Genomic DNA, 16,836 nt, shown 5'->3' with positions numbered 1-16,836 from the left:
TGGGAAGCAGCTGCATGGCACAGGGAAACCGGCTCGGTTCTTTGTGGCTGTCTGGAGGGGTGGGATAGGGAGGGTGGGAGGGAGGGAGATAAAGAGGGAAGAGATATGGGAACATATGTATATGTAAAACTGATTCACTCTGTTATAAAGCAGAAACTAACACACCATTGTAAAGCAATTATACCCCAATAAAGATGTTAAAAAAAAAAAAAGATCGATGCAATAGTAAAACCATAAAATATACATACATTAAAGCTGCTTTTTCTGCATGGTTCTGTTCACCTTAGAGCAGTGGTCCCCAGCGTTTTTGGCACCAGGGACTGGTTTCATGGAAGACAATTTTTCCACCGATAGGGGCGGGGATGGTTCAGACAGTCATTAGAGCGATGGGGAGCCATGGGGAGCAATGGGGAGCCATGGGGAGCGGCAGATGAAGCTCTGCGCGCTTGCTGCTCACCTCCTGCTGTGCTGCCCCCCAGGGTTAGGGACCCCTGCCTTACAGCATTCTTTCCTCAGCCTGTAGCACTCATGTATCAATACGCTTCAGAGAAGGCCAAGATGGAATCACTAACTTCTTGAGAATCCTCTACCTCTTTGGATTCCCAAATAGCATGCAACCCTAGTCACTGCATGTTGATATGCTCACTGCATTCTCGTTCTTACTGTAGAAAGAGCTCACGACAGGCTCTGCAGTAGCCAGGTGCATGACTGGGGTCTTCCTGTCTGCCTCATTCCCCACCATGAGGGAAGAGATGGCCGTGAGCCATTCATTCTCCTCCTGACCCCCTGGAATGCACATTCCAGGGATTGACCAGGTGTGATTTGTAGCCAAAGCATCAAACCAAACAAAGAGAACCAGGTGATGCCCTGGGCTATGTGGGCAAGTTGCTGAGTAGCCAATCACAGGCAGCATCTTGCTATCCCTAGGTTACACCCTGCCCACCCAGGCCAGGGTCAATGTGACGTCAGAGGCAGGGCCCTCCGTGGTACTCAGACTAATCATCTCTTCTTGACCTGTGACTAGCCATCCTAGGGCCTCAGTGCCACATGGGGTATGCAAGAGAACACAGAAGTTAGGCAAACACAACCTGCTTCCAAAGTACCCCATCAGTCCACAGCAAACTTACCTTAATTTACCAATTACAGTCTGCCCGTAATCAGAACTGTTAAATGCATTTTTAAACTGTGGAGAAGAAAAACAGAATTAAGAACAACTACAAAGAGAGGGGAAAAGTGATATTACATCTAGGTTTTAACATAAATCCATTTCTAAACTCATTTATATAACTATAACACAACAAATTATTTATTCTTTCCATGTGCTCTAATACGTTTCAGTAATTTTTGCTCTAACATAGGAAGATTCTGATATAATTCAGAGCCACCCAGGAAAAAGATGGAAACCTGAAACATCCAGCCAAATCAATACTCTTAAAAATAACGTGACTGACTTGTTTTTTCTTTTCAAAGTTACTGTTAGACTTACCTATATGCATACTTTATACACTCATCAGTTTACCTAAGGAAGACTTAAATGCCTACCTTAGCAAGGCATCATGCCTGAGACATAGAGATTACCAAGATGGGCAGACCCAGCCTCTGATCAAATAAGAGGTTACACCATGAAGTTGAGAGAGGTAAGTGCCAGAGAGTAGAATCTACCGTGGAAGTTCAAAGAAACTCTCATCTAGTCGCAGAGAACCAGAGAGGGCTTCATAGAGGAGATGGGCTGTAAAGCATTTCAGTAGGTAGTGCAGGGCCACGAAGTGGAAGAAGGAACAGCCCACACCAATGCTCAGAAGCAGGGTGCCTCAGAAGGCAGCAGGCTGAGGTGCCAAACTTCTCTGCTTAGCTTTTGCAAAATTTAACTGCTTTGAACCTCACTTTCTCATTGGAAAATTTGAGATAGCAGTAATTCCCACCACATAGGGCTATCATGCGTAGAAAGTGAGATAGAATATATGATACATGGCTTTGTGAGCTGGAAGGGGCTCCAGCACAGGTAGATCTTCTTAGGCCCGAGTTGCGTTCTAAGAGCAGAGACAATTCCAGATACTTGTTAACAAGTGGCCAGAGGTTAAGCTGGGACCTCTGGCAGGGGTGAGGTGGAGGTAGGATGGGGGTCTCATTTAGAACATAAGTTCTTTGATGCCAAGAATGGGGTTCGTTTTCTCTTTCTTATGACACCCCCTACCACCTGCCACCTGCCCATCCCCATGCCTATTCCATAGCACTCAGTGCAGGGCAATCCCTAGGAAACACTCAACAAACCCCAGTTGACAGATGACTGAATGACTTAACTGTGAAAGACATGACCTTGGACATGTCTTCCTCTCTTTGGACCCCATCTCCATATTTATTACATGAATGTTGAACTGGGTTGGTGCAAATTTTTTTTTATTATATAATCCAAGAATTTTATTATTTTTCTCCCATGGGGACCCCCATTTAAAAAAATCATGGCAACCAATGTCATTTAAAAAGATGAATTCCACCATTCTGTCTTCCAGGTCACTTATCCATTCTTCTCCCTCAGTTATTCTGCTATTGATTCCTTCTGGTGTATTTTTCATTTCAGTTATTGCATTGTTCATCTCTGTTTTTTTGTTCTTTAATTCTTCTAGGTCTTTGTTAAACATTTCTTGCATCCTCTCTGTCTTTGCCTCCATTCTTTTTCCGAGGTCCTGTATCATCTTCACTATCATTATTCTTAATTCTTCTTCTGGAAGGTTGCCTATCTCCACTCCATTTAGTTATTTTTCTGGGGTTTTATCTTGTTTCTTCATCTAGTACATAGCCCTCTGCCTTTTCATCTTGTCTATCTTTCTGTGAATGTGGTTTTAGTTCCACAGGCTGCAGGACTGTAGTTCTTCTTGCTTCTGCTGTCTCTAAAGTCATTTATTGATTCATTCAATCAACAAATATTTATTGCATGAGAAGTGAAGTCATATTTTATCTCAAGGAGTTTTTGTTTTGGTAGGAAAGGAAATCAGTTCACACCAATATATAAAATATTAGGCAACCTACATTCAGTGCCTGATATTACAGGCTAGCTCTCTCAACACCACCATTCCCAAACCACTTGTCTTTGTTTTCCTCAACTATCATAAAAACTAGAAAGCTAAATGCTTGATTTTGCAGTTAGGATGGCCTTATGACACAGTCTTCTACAAAAGGATGCAGGGCAGAAGACCTAAATAGACATTTTTCAAAGAAGATATACAGATTGGCAACAAACACATGAAAAGATGCTCAACATCACTAATCATTAGAGAAATGCAAATCAAAACTACAATGAGGTAGCACCTCACACCAGTCAGAATGGCCATCATCAAAAAAATCTACAAACAATAAATGCTGGGTAGGGTGTGGAGAGAAGAGAACCCTCTTGCACTGTTGGTGGGAATGTAAATTGATACAGCCACTATGGAGAACAATATGCAGGTTCCTTAAAAAACTAAAAATAGAACTACCCATACGACCCAGCAATCTCACTACTGGGCATATACCCTGAGAAACCATAATTCAAAAAGAGTCACGCACCACAATGTTCATTGCAGCTCTATTTACAATAGCCAGGACATGGAAGCAATCTAAGTGTCCATTGACAGATGAATGAATAAAGAAGATGTGGCACATATATACAATGGAATATTACTCAGCCATAAAAAGAAATGAAACTGAGTTATCTGTAGTGAGGTGGATGGACCTAGAGACTGTCATACAGAGTGAAGTAAGTCAGAAAGAGAAAAACAAATACCATATGCTAACACATATATATGGAATCTAAAAAAAAAAAAAAATTGTTCTGACGAGCCTAGGGGCAGGACAGGAATAAAGACGCAGACATAGAGAATGGACTTGAGGACATGGGAAGGGGGAAGGGGGAAGGGTAAGCTGGGACGAATTGAGAGAGTGGCATGGACTTATATACACTACCAAAAGTAAAATAGATAGCTAGTGGGAAGCAGCCGCATAGCACTAGAGCAGTGGGATAGGGAGGGTGGGAGGGAGGGAGATGCAAGAGGGAGGAGATATGGGGATATATGTATATGTATAGCTGATTCACTTTGTTATAAACCAGAAACTGACACACCACTGTAAAGCAATTATACTCCAATAAAGATGTTAAAAAAATTAAAAATAAAGTGTTTCTCCACCTAGAGTTCTAAGACATATTTCCAAGCTAACATTTTTCCCTTCAAAACTAAATTTTGAGAAACACTGGCTGGACACCCTCTCTAAGACCTTCCAGGTCTGACATCTGTGGTTCCAGAATAGAGATCTCCATCTCTTTCATGTCAACACACTCACAATAATCAAAATGAAATGAAGCTGTTGTTCATTTTGACATTTTTGACAATGGGAAAAAGAAGTAACATATAATTCAGATGGAGTTCCTCTTCCAGACATTAAAAAAGCCAGACTAGTATGCAAATTTGATTGTAAAAAGGAAAAAAAAAATCATCTTTAATTTTTTTTCTCTTCAATTCTATGGAAGTAATTTATTTTAAAACAGCATTACATTTCTCTGTCCACTTAAAAATATTTAAGAATATTTCTGTATGAATGAGTATGGCATGGCTGGAGGTGGCTTCTAAAGGCCCTCTGCTGTGCCAGATGTTACCCCTCTAGGTGCAGGATCACGGTGAGGACCCAGGGTCCCAGAGGAGGAGCCTGGGCAACCAGGAAGCAGTGGCCCCCAGGAGTTTGGAACAGCTACTGTTTACAAACCAATAAGCATGCATTTCACTACTTGATCCACCGGTACAGCTGTACCAGCATGTACCACCCGAATACCAGTCTACACTCTACAAGTCAGTGTTAGAATAAAGAATATTTATAGAGGAAGGATGTTTGGAAAATACTTACAAATGTAGTAATTTTAAAGTATAATTCCTGATAGCCCACAGAATTTTCATCTTCTAAGCCAGATGTAGATGATATAGTGACCTTAATCGTACCAGGGAATATCTTTCCTGAAATTGAAGCAGAATCTCTCTGTGATATTTAATGTAAAGAATGCTATGAAATACATCTTTCCTTCATTGATGCAGTCATTTTTTGTTTTCAGTGCTTTTAATTATTTAAGAGGGAAAAAAACAGTTGCAAAGAACATCTTCATGCACAAACCTTTCTACATATGGAGTCATTTACTTAGAGTGGATCCCCAGAAATGAGAGTATTAGTACTAAAAACAGGAACATTCTTTTGGCTTTGGGGATATCTCTAATTTCTGTGGCCAACACAATGCATTCATTTCCTGTACAGTTGGTCTGTTCTGGCAAGGAGGGATATTTCTCATTCATAAAACAGACAAAAACATGTAACTCAGGAAACAGCCTTGGACTTTCACAGCGCCCAGCTGATATAACCAAAAAAGTATAGGGTCGATTTGCTCTTAAAGTTCATTTCCAGAGCTGAGAGGCTCTTAAGTCTCCAAAAATAGGGTTTGCTGTTATAGAACAAGCAAATCCTATGACAGAGAACTGAACCAAAGTCAGAGACCAGGTTCCTGGTTCGTCTGACTCTGTGGTTTTAGAAAATCACCTTATTCTGCATCAGTGTCCCCATGTAATAGCACCACTTTGTATTTATGCAGCCTGTGTACTTTTCCAGGGACTCCGACATCTATCATTCTCATTTTGACCCCATGGCACCATTCCCTTGAACAGTTTAAGTGAAGGGACCCATCTACTCCCGTACCTCTAGGACTAGCTCACAAATCTGAATTGGTCTATTTCCTCTCCCACTAGTTTCCATTGAGATAAAGACAGGAAGCTTTTTTCTACTTGGCTGGCCTTTGTTGCCTCCAAATTTTCCTCTAATTTTAGTATTCTGGAAGCTCTTTTTGCCATTATTTTAAGTTTTCTATTCCACTTAGGTCTGAGGTGCAGCTCTCCATGATTCATCCTTTGTAACTCACCTTTATTGCATGTGGAAGAGTTATAGTAATACCCTTCTGAACACAGGCAAAACTGTCTATCATGCAGATTAACACATGAAGAACCATCCTTACAGGGATCCTTTTGGCAAGGGTTTATGGAACCTGAGATACAGTAGAAAGAGATTAAAAATCCATAGGATAACAACAAATAACACCAAGAAACATACTTTTAAATCTCCTGGGCACTTTCTATTCCTTGGCTGTGTTACTCCATGGCATACCCTTAGAACAGCTGAAACAAATACATATTTTCTTATGTTTCTAGGAAGTTTGTTGCTAAATTTCTAGAGCCAAGCACTTGTCAACAGTAAAGGTCAGAGGTTGGTGGGTAAGAGTCTGCTCAGAGAGAGACAGCAGTCTTCTAACTCCAAGGAGTAAAGAAATACTTTGGACCTCAAGGATCCTCCAGAACCTTGATGTCTGGTTCTCTAACACTAGGTAGAAGTCTCCAAAACCATTTTAGAGAAAGCATCATATATTTTTTTGAAGATATGAATAATTGACTTATAGGGAAGATCAGGCCAAAAGCTCCCCAAAGAAACTAGATATTGTATTCTGCTTAGCACACATGGTATACAGACCCACGAGGAAAGGCAAGGGAGAGTAAGGGAACAGTGTGGATTAACTCAGTGAAAATTCTAAGACGAAGTGATGTAGGGTCACTCTACTCTCTGGCTTTCTGAGTGGATGACCTGAATAAATGGAGAGAAGAATATTACAATGGTTTCTACACCACTGGTCAGGACTCCTAGAGCAGGCAGGGTGCAGCATCTTTCTTATCTTTGGAGAACTGACGGGATCCAAGAAGGGAAGTTAGGCCAGTGGCCAAATGGTGATCTTAGCTAGCCATTTCCTTTATCTCTGTCAAATTAAATGATCCTGAGCTTTGATTTCAGAATAGATCAAGTAACTGACAACCTTCAGAGCTGTCTTAAGATCTTATAATCCTGTAGGTGCAAATCGTTGCTTAAAAAAAAAAAAGAGAGACTACATATGAGGTACGATGTGTATAACATTGTCTCTTTTTTACTGACGTATAGTTGATTTACAATATTACATTAGTTTCAAGTATACAGTCCAGTGATTCAGTATTTTTGGAGATTATACTACATTATAAGTTATTGCAAGATAATGGCTATAATTCCCTGTGCTATATAGTATATCATTGTTGCTTATCTATTCTATACATAGTAGTTTGTATCTGTTAATCCCATACGCCTAATTTGTCTCTCTCCCCTTTGGTAACCATAAGTTTGTTTTCTCTATCTGTGAGTCGGTTTTTATTTTGCATATACACTCATTTGTATTATTTTTTAGATTCCACATATAAGTGATTTCATACAGTATTTGTCTTTCTCTGACTTGTTTCACTAAAGCATAATATTCTCTAGGTCTGTCCACAATGCTGCAAAAGGCAGAATTTCATTCTTTTTATGGCTGAGTAATATTCTATCATGCGCATGTATCTTTTCAAATTGGTGTTTTCGTTTCTCTGGATATATACCCGGGAATGGAATTGCTGGATCATGTGGTAAAAACTGAAAATAGAACTACCATATGATCCAGCAATTCCATTCCTGGGTATATAGCCAGAAATAACATGCTCTCTCTTACGATAAAAAAAAAAAAAGGTGGGGGGACTTCCCTGGTGGTGCAGTGGCTAAGAATCTGCCTGCCAATGCAGGGGACACGGGCTCGAGCCCTGGTCTGAGAAGATTCCACATGCCACGGATCAACTAAGCCCGTGCGCCACAACTACTGAGCCCACGTGCCACAACTACTGAAGCCCATGCACCTAGAGTCCGTGCTCTGCAACAAGAAAAGCCACTGCAATGAGAAGCCCGCGCACCGCAACAAAGAGTAGCCCCTGCTCACCACAGAGAGAAAAGCCTGCATGCAGCAACGAAGACCCAATGCAGCCAAAACTAACTAACTAAATGAATATTTTTTAAAAAGGAGGGGAATACATAGAAACATATAAGTCTATGTGTTTGTATTTGCACAAACACAAAAAACTAGCCACAGAAGTTGTCTCCGGGGAAGAAAACTGGGGGTCTGGGTCCTAGGGGTCTAGGATAGGAGGGAGATTTAGTTTTTACCGCATATACTTTTGCCCCATTTAAGCTTCTTTTTCCATAACTGTGGGCCTAATTGACTTTTATAAAAAATAAATAAAACAGTACTGGTGAGGAGCTCTGATACTGGTTGGGAGTGTAAAATGGTGCAGCCACTTTAGAAGACAGGCAGGCAGTTTCTTACAGAACTAAACATACTCTTAACCATATGACCCCACAAGTGCATGCTTTAGTATTTACTCAGTGTAAATGCTGAGAATTCACTTATTATTTATCAACTTATATCCACTCAAAACCCTGCAAACGAATACTTATAGCCTTTTCTTCATGACTGCCAAAACCTGGAAGCCACCAAGATGTCCTTCAGTAGGTGAGTGGATAAACAAACTGCTACAGCCAGACAGTGGAATATTATTCAGTGTTCAAGCCTTGAAAATTGACATGGAGGAATCTTAAATGCATATTACTAAATAAAAGAAGCTAATCTGAAAACGCCACATACTGTGATTCCAACTACATGACGTTCTGAAAAAGGCAAAACTATGACGACAGTAAAAAGATCAGGGGTTAGCAGGGAGGAAGGGATGAATGGGCAGAGTACAGTAGATTGTTAGGAAGGCGAAAATCGTCTTTATGATACCATAATGATGGATACATGTCATTATACGTTTATTCAAACCTACAGAATATACAACACCAACAGTAAACCCTAATGTAAACTGGACTTGGGGTGATTATCATGTGTCAATATAGATTCATCAATTGTCACAAATGTACCCTCTGGTGAGGAAAGATGATAATAAGGGAGGCTATGCAGCTGTGGGGGTAGGGAAATATGCGAACTCTACCTTCCTTTTGATTTTGCTGTGAATCTAAGACTGCTCTAAAAGCAAAGTCTATTGAAAAAAAAATTTTTTAAGAGTGAAAAAAACAGGCTACCTGGGACACAGGAGGCGTAGTGCAGTACCTCATAAACAACAGCAAGGGTCACCTCTCTGAGAAGGTGTAAACCACTATTCTAAGTAAAGTAAATGGCTTTTTAAAAAGCCTCAGCCACATTGCAAGGATGATTTGGCAAATCCTAGGGAAGAAATTGAGTGCAGCTCCATTCTGGATATACTGCTCATATAACTCCTGGTGTGCTTTCTCCCTGGCAATAGAGGACAGACTTGTTAGTTTTTCTGTGTGCCAGGAATAAAATCACAGGATGTTACAGTGGGAAAAGGATTTTGGTGGCTATTTAGTTCAATCACATCTTATTAACAGTGAGTATGTTGAAGCCAAGAGAGAAGTGATTTGGCCCATGCCCCATAGTTAGTGTAGGGCCAGACACAGGAAGACTGCCTTACTCTGAGAGAGTGTCTGGAGAAGCAGAAACAGCTTTAAAAAGCTCCCTTTCGGGCTTCCCTGGTGGCGCAGTGGTTGAGAGTCCGCCTGCCGATGCAGGGGACACAGGTTCGTGCCCCGGTCTGGGAAGATCCCACATGCTGTGGAGCGGCTGGGCCCGTGAGCCATGGCCGCTGAGCCTGCCCGTCCGGAGCCTGTGCTCCTCAACCGGAGAGGCCACAACAGTTAGAGGCCCACGTACCGCAAAAAAAAAAAAGAAAAAAGAAAAAAAAGCTCTCTTTCCTGACTGCAGGAGAACTGATTGTGTAGCTGTGTCCCTCTTGACCTAGCCTTCAGAGCGGCCCCTGCAAACATGAAAGAAGATTGGGAGCCAGGTTTTGATACAGGCTCTGGCTCCATTTTCTTAATCATCCATTTCTTAGATCTATTGCAGAACACTGGGGAAGACAAAAGAAGTAAGTATAGGGAAACATCAACTTGCTCTTTGACCCTGGGTAAGTTGCTGCCCTCACTGGGCCTCAGTTTCCCTAACTGAGAATAACAGGGTTTATCTAGACCCTTTAAGCCTAGGTTTGAGGATTCTTTAAGACCAGGGGTTGGCAAACTATGACTTGTGAGCCAATTCTGGCCAGTCCTCTGTTTTTGTAAATAAAGTTTTATTGATACACAATCAGGCATATTCATTTGTATATTGTCCATGGCTGCTTTGATGCTAATATGGCAGAGTGGAGTAGTTGTAAGAGAGACCTTATCATGGCCCACAAAACCTGAAACATTTATTAGTTTGCCTTCACTGATAAAGTTTACTGACCCCTGCTCTAAACTTTGGGAAATGAGGCAAGTGTTTTCTGTTTCAATAACTTGGGCTTGAGGTCAATCATCATCTCTTAGATAGTAGCCCCAAATATCTGTCCTTTGGACCACGGCTCTGGTCATGTCTAGGACTGTTTGAGTACTGCTGTTGTTTGGCTTTTTAATCTCTCAGGCTCAAAGTCCATGAATTAGCTCAAATTCTAAACTGTGATCAGCTACCTTTGTAATGTCATAATTTTTCCATAACATTTGATGAGGAATCAGGATAGAAGTGACTCTTTCCTTCAGTAGACCAGGGATCTAGACCAGTGGGGCTGGAGAGTCAGTGCTTATTTGCACCTGACCTCAGAGAAGCTGAAACTATTTGCAAAAATCTACTAGGGAGAGGGAAGCTGGAAAAGTAGCTTTTTAAAGTCCAAGTTCATAAAAATATTCCACATCTGGCAAATAACTTGAGGAAAGGAGAATGGAACAGGTAATCTTTTAGCATGTCTGCCATTACTATTAGCCCACGCGACCCAGACTTTTTAATTCCAGGGGTTCACATCCAAGGACACCTTGGGTCTCTTTATACGCACTTCCCTACTCTGGTAGAACAAACTTACGTACCATCTTCCAACATACTGTGACTCCTCAGTGAGAAGCTTTGAGGGAATTGCTCTTACCTGGGGTATTTGTGGAGGGAGTAGGTGTACTCGTTTTAGGGGTAGGAGGAGCGCTCGTGGTGTTGGCGGGAGCTGCAGGGCCTGTGGTAGGAGTAGGAGCGCTCGTGGTGTCGGTAGGAGTTGCAGTGGCTGTGGTAGGAGTAGGAGCGCTCGTGTCGGTAGGAGTTGCAGTGGCTGTGGTAGGAGTAGTAGCGCTCGTGTCGGTAGGAGTTGCAGTGCCTGTGGTAGGAGTAGTAGCGCTCGTGTCGGTAGGAGTTGCAGTGCCTGTGGTAGGAGTAGTAGCGCTCGTGTCGGTAGGAGTTGCAGTGCCTGTGGTAGGAGTAGTAGCGCTCGTGTCGGTAGGAGTTGCAGTGCCTGTGGTAGGAGTAGTAGCGCTCGTGTCGGTAGGAGTTGCAGTGCCTGTGGTAGGAGTAGTAGCGCTCGTGTCGGTAGGAGTTGCAGTGCCTGTGGTAGGAGTAGTAGCGCTCGTGTCGGTAGGAGTTGCAGTGCCTGTGGTAGGAGTAGTAGCGCTCGTGTCGGTAGGAGTTGCAGTGCCTGTGGTAGGAGTAGTAGCGCTCGTGTCGGTAGGAGTTGCAGTGCCTGTGGTAGGAGTAGTAGCGCTCGTGTCGGTAGGAGTTGCAGTGCCTGTGGTAGGAGTAGTAGCGCTCGTGTCGGTAGGAGTTGCAGTGCCTGTGGTAGGAGTAGTAGCGCTCGTGTCGGTAGGAGTTGCAGTGCCTGTGGTAGGAGTAGTAGCGCTCGTGTCGGTAGGAGTTGCAGTGCCTGTGGTAGGAGTAGTAGCGCTCGTGTCGGTAGGAGTTGCAGTGCCTGTGGTAGGAGTAGTAGCGCTCGTGTCGGTAGGAGTTGCAGTGCCTGTGGTAGGAGTAGTAGCGCTCGTGTCGGTAGGAGTTGCAGTGCCTGTGGTAGGAGTAGTAGCGCTCGTGTCGGTAGGAGTTGCAGTGCCTGTGGTAGGAGTAGTAGCGCTCGTGTCGGTAGGAGTTGCAGTGCCTGTGGTAGGAGTAGTAGCGCTCGTGTCGGTAGGAGTTGCAGTGCCTGTGGTAGGAGTAGTAGCGCTCGTGTCGGTAGGAGTTGCAGTGCCTGTGGTAGGAGTAGTAGCGCTCGTGTCGGTAGGAGTTGCAGTGCCTGTGGTAGGAGTAGTAGCGCTCGTGTCGGTAGGAGTTGCAGTGCCTGTGGTAGGAGTAGTAGCGCTCGTGTCGGTAGGAGTTGCAGTGCCTGTGGTAGGAGTAGTAGCGCTCGTGTCGGTAGGAGTTGCAGTGCCTGTGGTAGGAGTAGTAGCGCTCGTGTCGGTAGGAGTTGCAGTGCCTGTGGTAGGAGTAGTAGCGCTCGTGTCGGTAGGAGTTGCAGTGCCTGTGGTAGGAGTAGTAGCGCTCGTGTCGGTAGGAGTTGCAGTGCCTGTGGTAGGAGTAGTAGCGCTCGTGTCGGTAGGAGTTGCAGTGCCTGTGGTAGGAGTAGTAGCGCTCGTGTCGGTAGGAGTTGCAGTGCCTGTGGTAGGAGTAGTAGCGCTCGTGTCGGTAGGAGTTGCAGTGCCTGTGGTAGGAGTAGTAGCGCTCGTGTCGGTAGGAGTTGCAGTGCCTGTGGTAGGAGTAGTAGCGCTCGTGTCGGTAGGAGTTGCAGTGCCTGTGGTAGGAGTAGTAGCGCTCGTGTCGGTAGGAGTTGCAGTGCCTGTGGTAGGAGTAGTAGCGCTCGTGTCGGTAGGAGTTGCAGTGCCTGTGGTAGGAGTAGTAGCGCTCGTGTCGGTAGGAGTTGCAGTGCCTGTGGTAGGAGTAGTAGCGCTCGTGTCGGTAGGAGTTGCAGTGCCTGTGGTAGGAGTAGTAGCGCTCGTGTCGGTAGGAGTTGCAGTGCCTGTGGTAGGAGTAGTAGCGCTCGTGTCGGTAGGAGTTGCAGTGCCTGTGGTAGGAGTAGTAGCGCTCGTGTCGGTAGGAGTTGCAGTGCCTGTGGTAGGAGTAGTAGCGCTCGTGTCGGTAGGAGTTGCAGTGCCTGTGGTAGGAGTAGTAGCGCTCGTGTCGGTAGGAGTTGCAGTGCCTGTGGTAGGAGTAGTAGCGCTCGTGTCGGTAGGAGTTGCAGTGCCTGTGGTAGGAGTAGTAGCGCTCGTGTCGGTAGGAGTTGCAGTGCCTGTGGTAGGAGTAGTAGCGCTCGTGTCGGTAGGAGTTGCAGTGCCTGTGGTAGGAGTAGTAGCGCTCGTGTCGGTAGGAGTTGCAGTGCCTGTGGTAGGAGTAGTAGCGCTCGTGTCGGTAGGAGTTGCAGTGCCTGTGGTAGGAGTAGTAGCGCTCGTGTCGGTAGGAGTTGCAGTGCCTGTGGTAGGAGTAGTAGCGCTCGTGTCGGTAGGAGTTGCAGTGCCTGTGGTAGGAGTAGTAGCGCTCGTGTCGGTAGGAGTTGCAGTGCCTGTGGTAGGAGTAGTAGCGCTCGTGTCGGTAGGAGTTGCAGTGCCTGTGGTAGGAGTAGTAGCGCTCGTGTCGGTAGGAGTTGCAGTGCCTGTGGTAGGAGTAGTAGCGCTCGTGTCGGTAGGAGTTGCAGTGCCTGTGGTAGGAGTAGTAGCGCTCGTGTCGGTAGGAGTTGCAGTGCCTGTGGTAGGAGTAGTAGCGCTCGTGTCGGTAGGAGTTGCAGTGCCTGTGGTAGGAGTAGTAGCGCTCGTGTCGGTAGGAGTTGCAGTGCCTGTGGTAGGAGTAGTAGCGCTCGTGTCGGTAGGAGTTGCAGTGCCTGTGGTAGGAGTAGTAGCGCTCGTGTCGGTAGGAGTTGCAGTGCCTGTGGTAGGAGTAGTAGCGCTCGTGTCGGTAGGAGTTGCAGTGCCTGTGGTAGGAGTAGTAGCGCTCGTGTCGGTAGGAGTTGCAGTGCCTGTGGTAGGAGTAGTAGCGCTCGTGTCGGTAGGAGTTGCAGTGCCTGTGGTAGGAGTAGTAGCGCTCGTGTCGGTAGGAGTTGCAGTGCCTGTGGTAGGAGTAGTAGCGCTCGTGTCGGTAGGAGTTGCAGTGCCTGTGGTAGGAGTAGTAGCGCTCGTGTCGGTAGGAGTTGCAGTGCCTGTGGTAGGAGTAGTAGCGCTCGTGTCGGTAGGAGTTGCAGTGCCTGTGGTAGGAGTAGTAGCGCTCGTGTCGGTAGGAGTTGCAGTGCCTGTGGTAGGAGTAGTAGCGCTCGTGTCGGTAGGAGTTGCAGTGCCTGTGGTAGGAGTAGTAGCGCTCGTGTCGGTAGGAGTTGCAGTGCCTGTGGTAGGAGTAGTAGCGCTCGTGTCGGTAGGAGTTGCAGTGCCTGTGGTAGGAGTAGTAGCGCTCGTGTCGGTAGGAGTTGCAGTGCCTGTGGTAGGAGTAGTAGCGCTCGTGTCGGTAGGAGTTGCAGTGCCTGTGGTAGGAGTAGTAGCGCTCGTGTCGGTAGGAGTTGCAGTGCCTGTGGTAGGAGTAGTAGCGCTCGTGTCGGTAGGAGTTGCAGTGCCTGTGGTAGGAGTAGTAGCGCTCGTGTCGGTAGGAGTTGCAGTGCCTGTGGTAGGAGTAGTAGCGCTCGTGTCGGTAGGAGTTGCAGTGCCTGTGGTAGGAGTAGTAGCGCTCGTGTCGGTAGGAGTTGCAGTGCCTGTGGTAGGAGTAGTAGCGCTCGTGTCGGTAGGAGTTGCAGTGCCTGTGGTAGGAGTAGTAGCGCTCGTGTCGGTAGGAGTTGCAGTGCCTGTGGTAGGAGTAGTAGCGCTCGTGTCGGTAGGAGTTGCAGTGCCTGTGGTAGGAGTAGTAGCGCTCGTGTCGGTAGGAGTTGCAGTGCCTGTGGTAGGAGTAGTAGCGCTCGTGTCGGTAGGAGTTGCAGTGCCTGTGGTAGGAGTAGTAGCGCTCGTGTCGGTAGGAGTTGCAGTGCCTGTGGTAGGAGTAGTAGCGCTCGTGTCGGTAGGAGTTGCAGTGCCTGTGGTAGGAGTAGTAGCGCTCGTGTCGGTAGGAGTTGCAGTGCCTGTGGTAGGAGTAGTAGCGCTCGTGTCGGTAGGAGTTGCAGTGCCTGTGGTAGGAGTAGTAGCGCTCGTGTCGGTAGGAGTTGCAGTGCCTGTGGTAGGAGTAGTAGCGCTCGTGTCGGTAGGAGTTGCAGTGCCTGTGGTAGGAGTAGTAGCGCTCGTGTCGGTAGGAGTTGCAGTGGCTGTGGTAGGAGTAGTAGAGCTCGTGGGGTTGGTAGTTGTAGCAACACCTGTGGCACAGGCACAACTTTCTGATGTTAGTATAAATAAAATTGGCGACTTTAAATCATGCCAAGGTTTTGATACACTTGTCTTAAGATATTAATGAAACACTTCAAAACACTAATACAAAGTGTCCAGATTCTCAGATATTGTGTGAGTTTTGTTTCGTTGTGTGTATTTTTTTTTTTCAATGAATGTCTGGTCATTGCAATCCTCAATGCAGTGGCTGCAGTAGGAGTAGGAGCGCTCGTGTCGGTAGGAGTTGCAGTGGCTGTGGTAGGAGTAGGTAGTGGTAATAGTAATTATAATCACTTTTCTAGAACCCTAGTCATTATATTGGCATAATCAGTGACTTGCACATTCAGCGATAGCATTTGAGCAAGTTTTATCAGCAAGCAATATTTTCAGTTAATAAATAAGGTTTCAAAAATCACATACGAGTGGATTTAAACTTGCTGAATGTGAAGATTGAACCTCAAGTCACTGTAGCTTTAGTAATTGCTTATTGTATTAGAGGCAGCTGAGTTTGAAACAGTTTGGTTCTCGGCTGGAGGAACAAAGATATTAAGTTTCAGAAGACATAACATTGAATATATAATGACAGTTGCTATTATTTAATACTAATTAGTACCCAATCCGTTTTCTTCTGAAAAATAAATGTAGTGGATTACATTAAAAACGAAAATACATGACTACTTCTTAAAAAAAAAAAACCCGCAATAAATACAATTAAAAATTAAACAGACAAAACTGGAAAAATGTTACTGGGGAGTTCCCTGGGTGGCCTAGTGGTTAGGATTCCAGGCTTTCACTGCCGTGGCCCAGCTTCCATCCCTAGTTAGGGAATTGAGATCCCACAAGCCGCGAGGCACGGCAAAAGAAAAAAAAAAAGTTACTGAAAAATACGATGTTCAACTGGTAGAAAAATATGAAGTTAATATTATTTATTGTATTATTATTAATTATAATATATTAATATAATTTATAATATGAAATATTAATTATATATTAATATCAACATGTCATATTATTACAAGATGTAATATCATTTATGCCTGTAGTTGCAGAACTGTCAATCTGAGTTTAATATTCCTCAGAGCAGCTCTCAGTGAGGGCAATTGAAAATGCCACCAGGTGGAGCTGTTTACCACCTGGACATGCCTCCTTTTGTCTTTTTACAATTTACAGCAATTGCCCCAATTTTCCATTACATCGCTTGTTAGCTGAGGGATGGTAGGGAAGGGGTTGTGTTTAAAGAATGATGAAATAAAAATACCTCATTAAGGTATTTAATGTATTAAACTTATTCAAAATGTTTTCTAGTGATGTTTACCCATTCGTAATTCTAGAGACATGAACTTTTAAAAGAATAAGATGAATATAGGTGGTTTTTGCCCTAAGGGCTATGCTGATCATCAAAGCTGCCTTTTTTCAAATCTTAGGAACACCTGGACACATGGGGTAGTGTACTCTTAGTGATCCTATAGTCACTTTTCTAGAACCCTTAATTATCTCTAAGAGCTCTGACAATTACAATCGGTTAAAAAAATTATTAAAAGGAAAAGTTTTAGTGAGGAAGCTATTTGTAAACCTTTGGATATAGAAAACTGCCGAAGATGTTACCTAATTCCCGCTTGGGTCTGGAAGCCCCTGGATGACAGAATCTGGCTCTTCACTTTGAACGGGGCTGGGCTTAACCAGTCATTCATAGGCAAATGCTCTCCCAGGAGCAAGAAAATAGTTCATCAGCTGGCCCTCTCGACAGCTGCTACCCTGTTCCTCCTACTACTCTCACTTATCAAGGGCTTACCCTGTGTCCAAGAGGCCTATGGAATGGTTATGAGCATCCACATTTGACAG

General features: G+C 44.7%; 1 protein-coding gene across 1 annotated transcript in view; it reads right to left on the bottom strand.

Annotated features, from left to right (window-relative positions):
- Positions 1 to 16,836, bottom strand: part of MUC13 (mucin 13, cell surface associated) — a 45,495-nt gene that overhangs the window by 28,062 nt on the left and 597 nt on the right. The window contains exons 2-5 of the mRNA XM_007449710.1: positions 10,848 to 10,928; positions 5,927 to 6,049; positions 4,873 to 4,979; positions 1,128 to 1,183 (exon numbers count right to left, since the gene is read on the bottom strand). Of these exons, the coding sequence (XP_007449772.1) occupies positions 1,128 to 1,183; positions 4,873 to 4,979; positions 5,927 to 6,049; positions 10,848 to 10,928 (367 nt within the window). The remainder of the gene's footprint in view (positions 1 to 1,127; positions 1,184 to 4,872; positions 4,980 to 5,926; positions 6,050 to 10,847; positions 10,929 to 16,836) is intronic.

The sequence above is a fragment of the Lipotes vexillifer genome, unplaced genomic scaffold (assembly GCF_000442215.2).
Source record: "Lipotes vexillifer unplaced genomic scaffold, Lipotes_vexillifer_v1.1 scaffold1378, whole genome shotgun sequence".
NCBI lineage: Eukaryota > Metazoa > Chordata > Mammalia > Artiodactyla > Lipotidae > Lipotes > Lipotes vexillifer.
The sequence above is the reverse complement of the archived record's forward strand: the minus strand, read 5'-3'. Positions and strand labels throughout refer to the sequence as shown.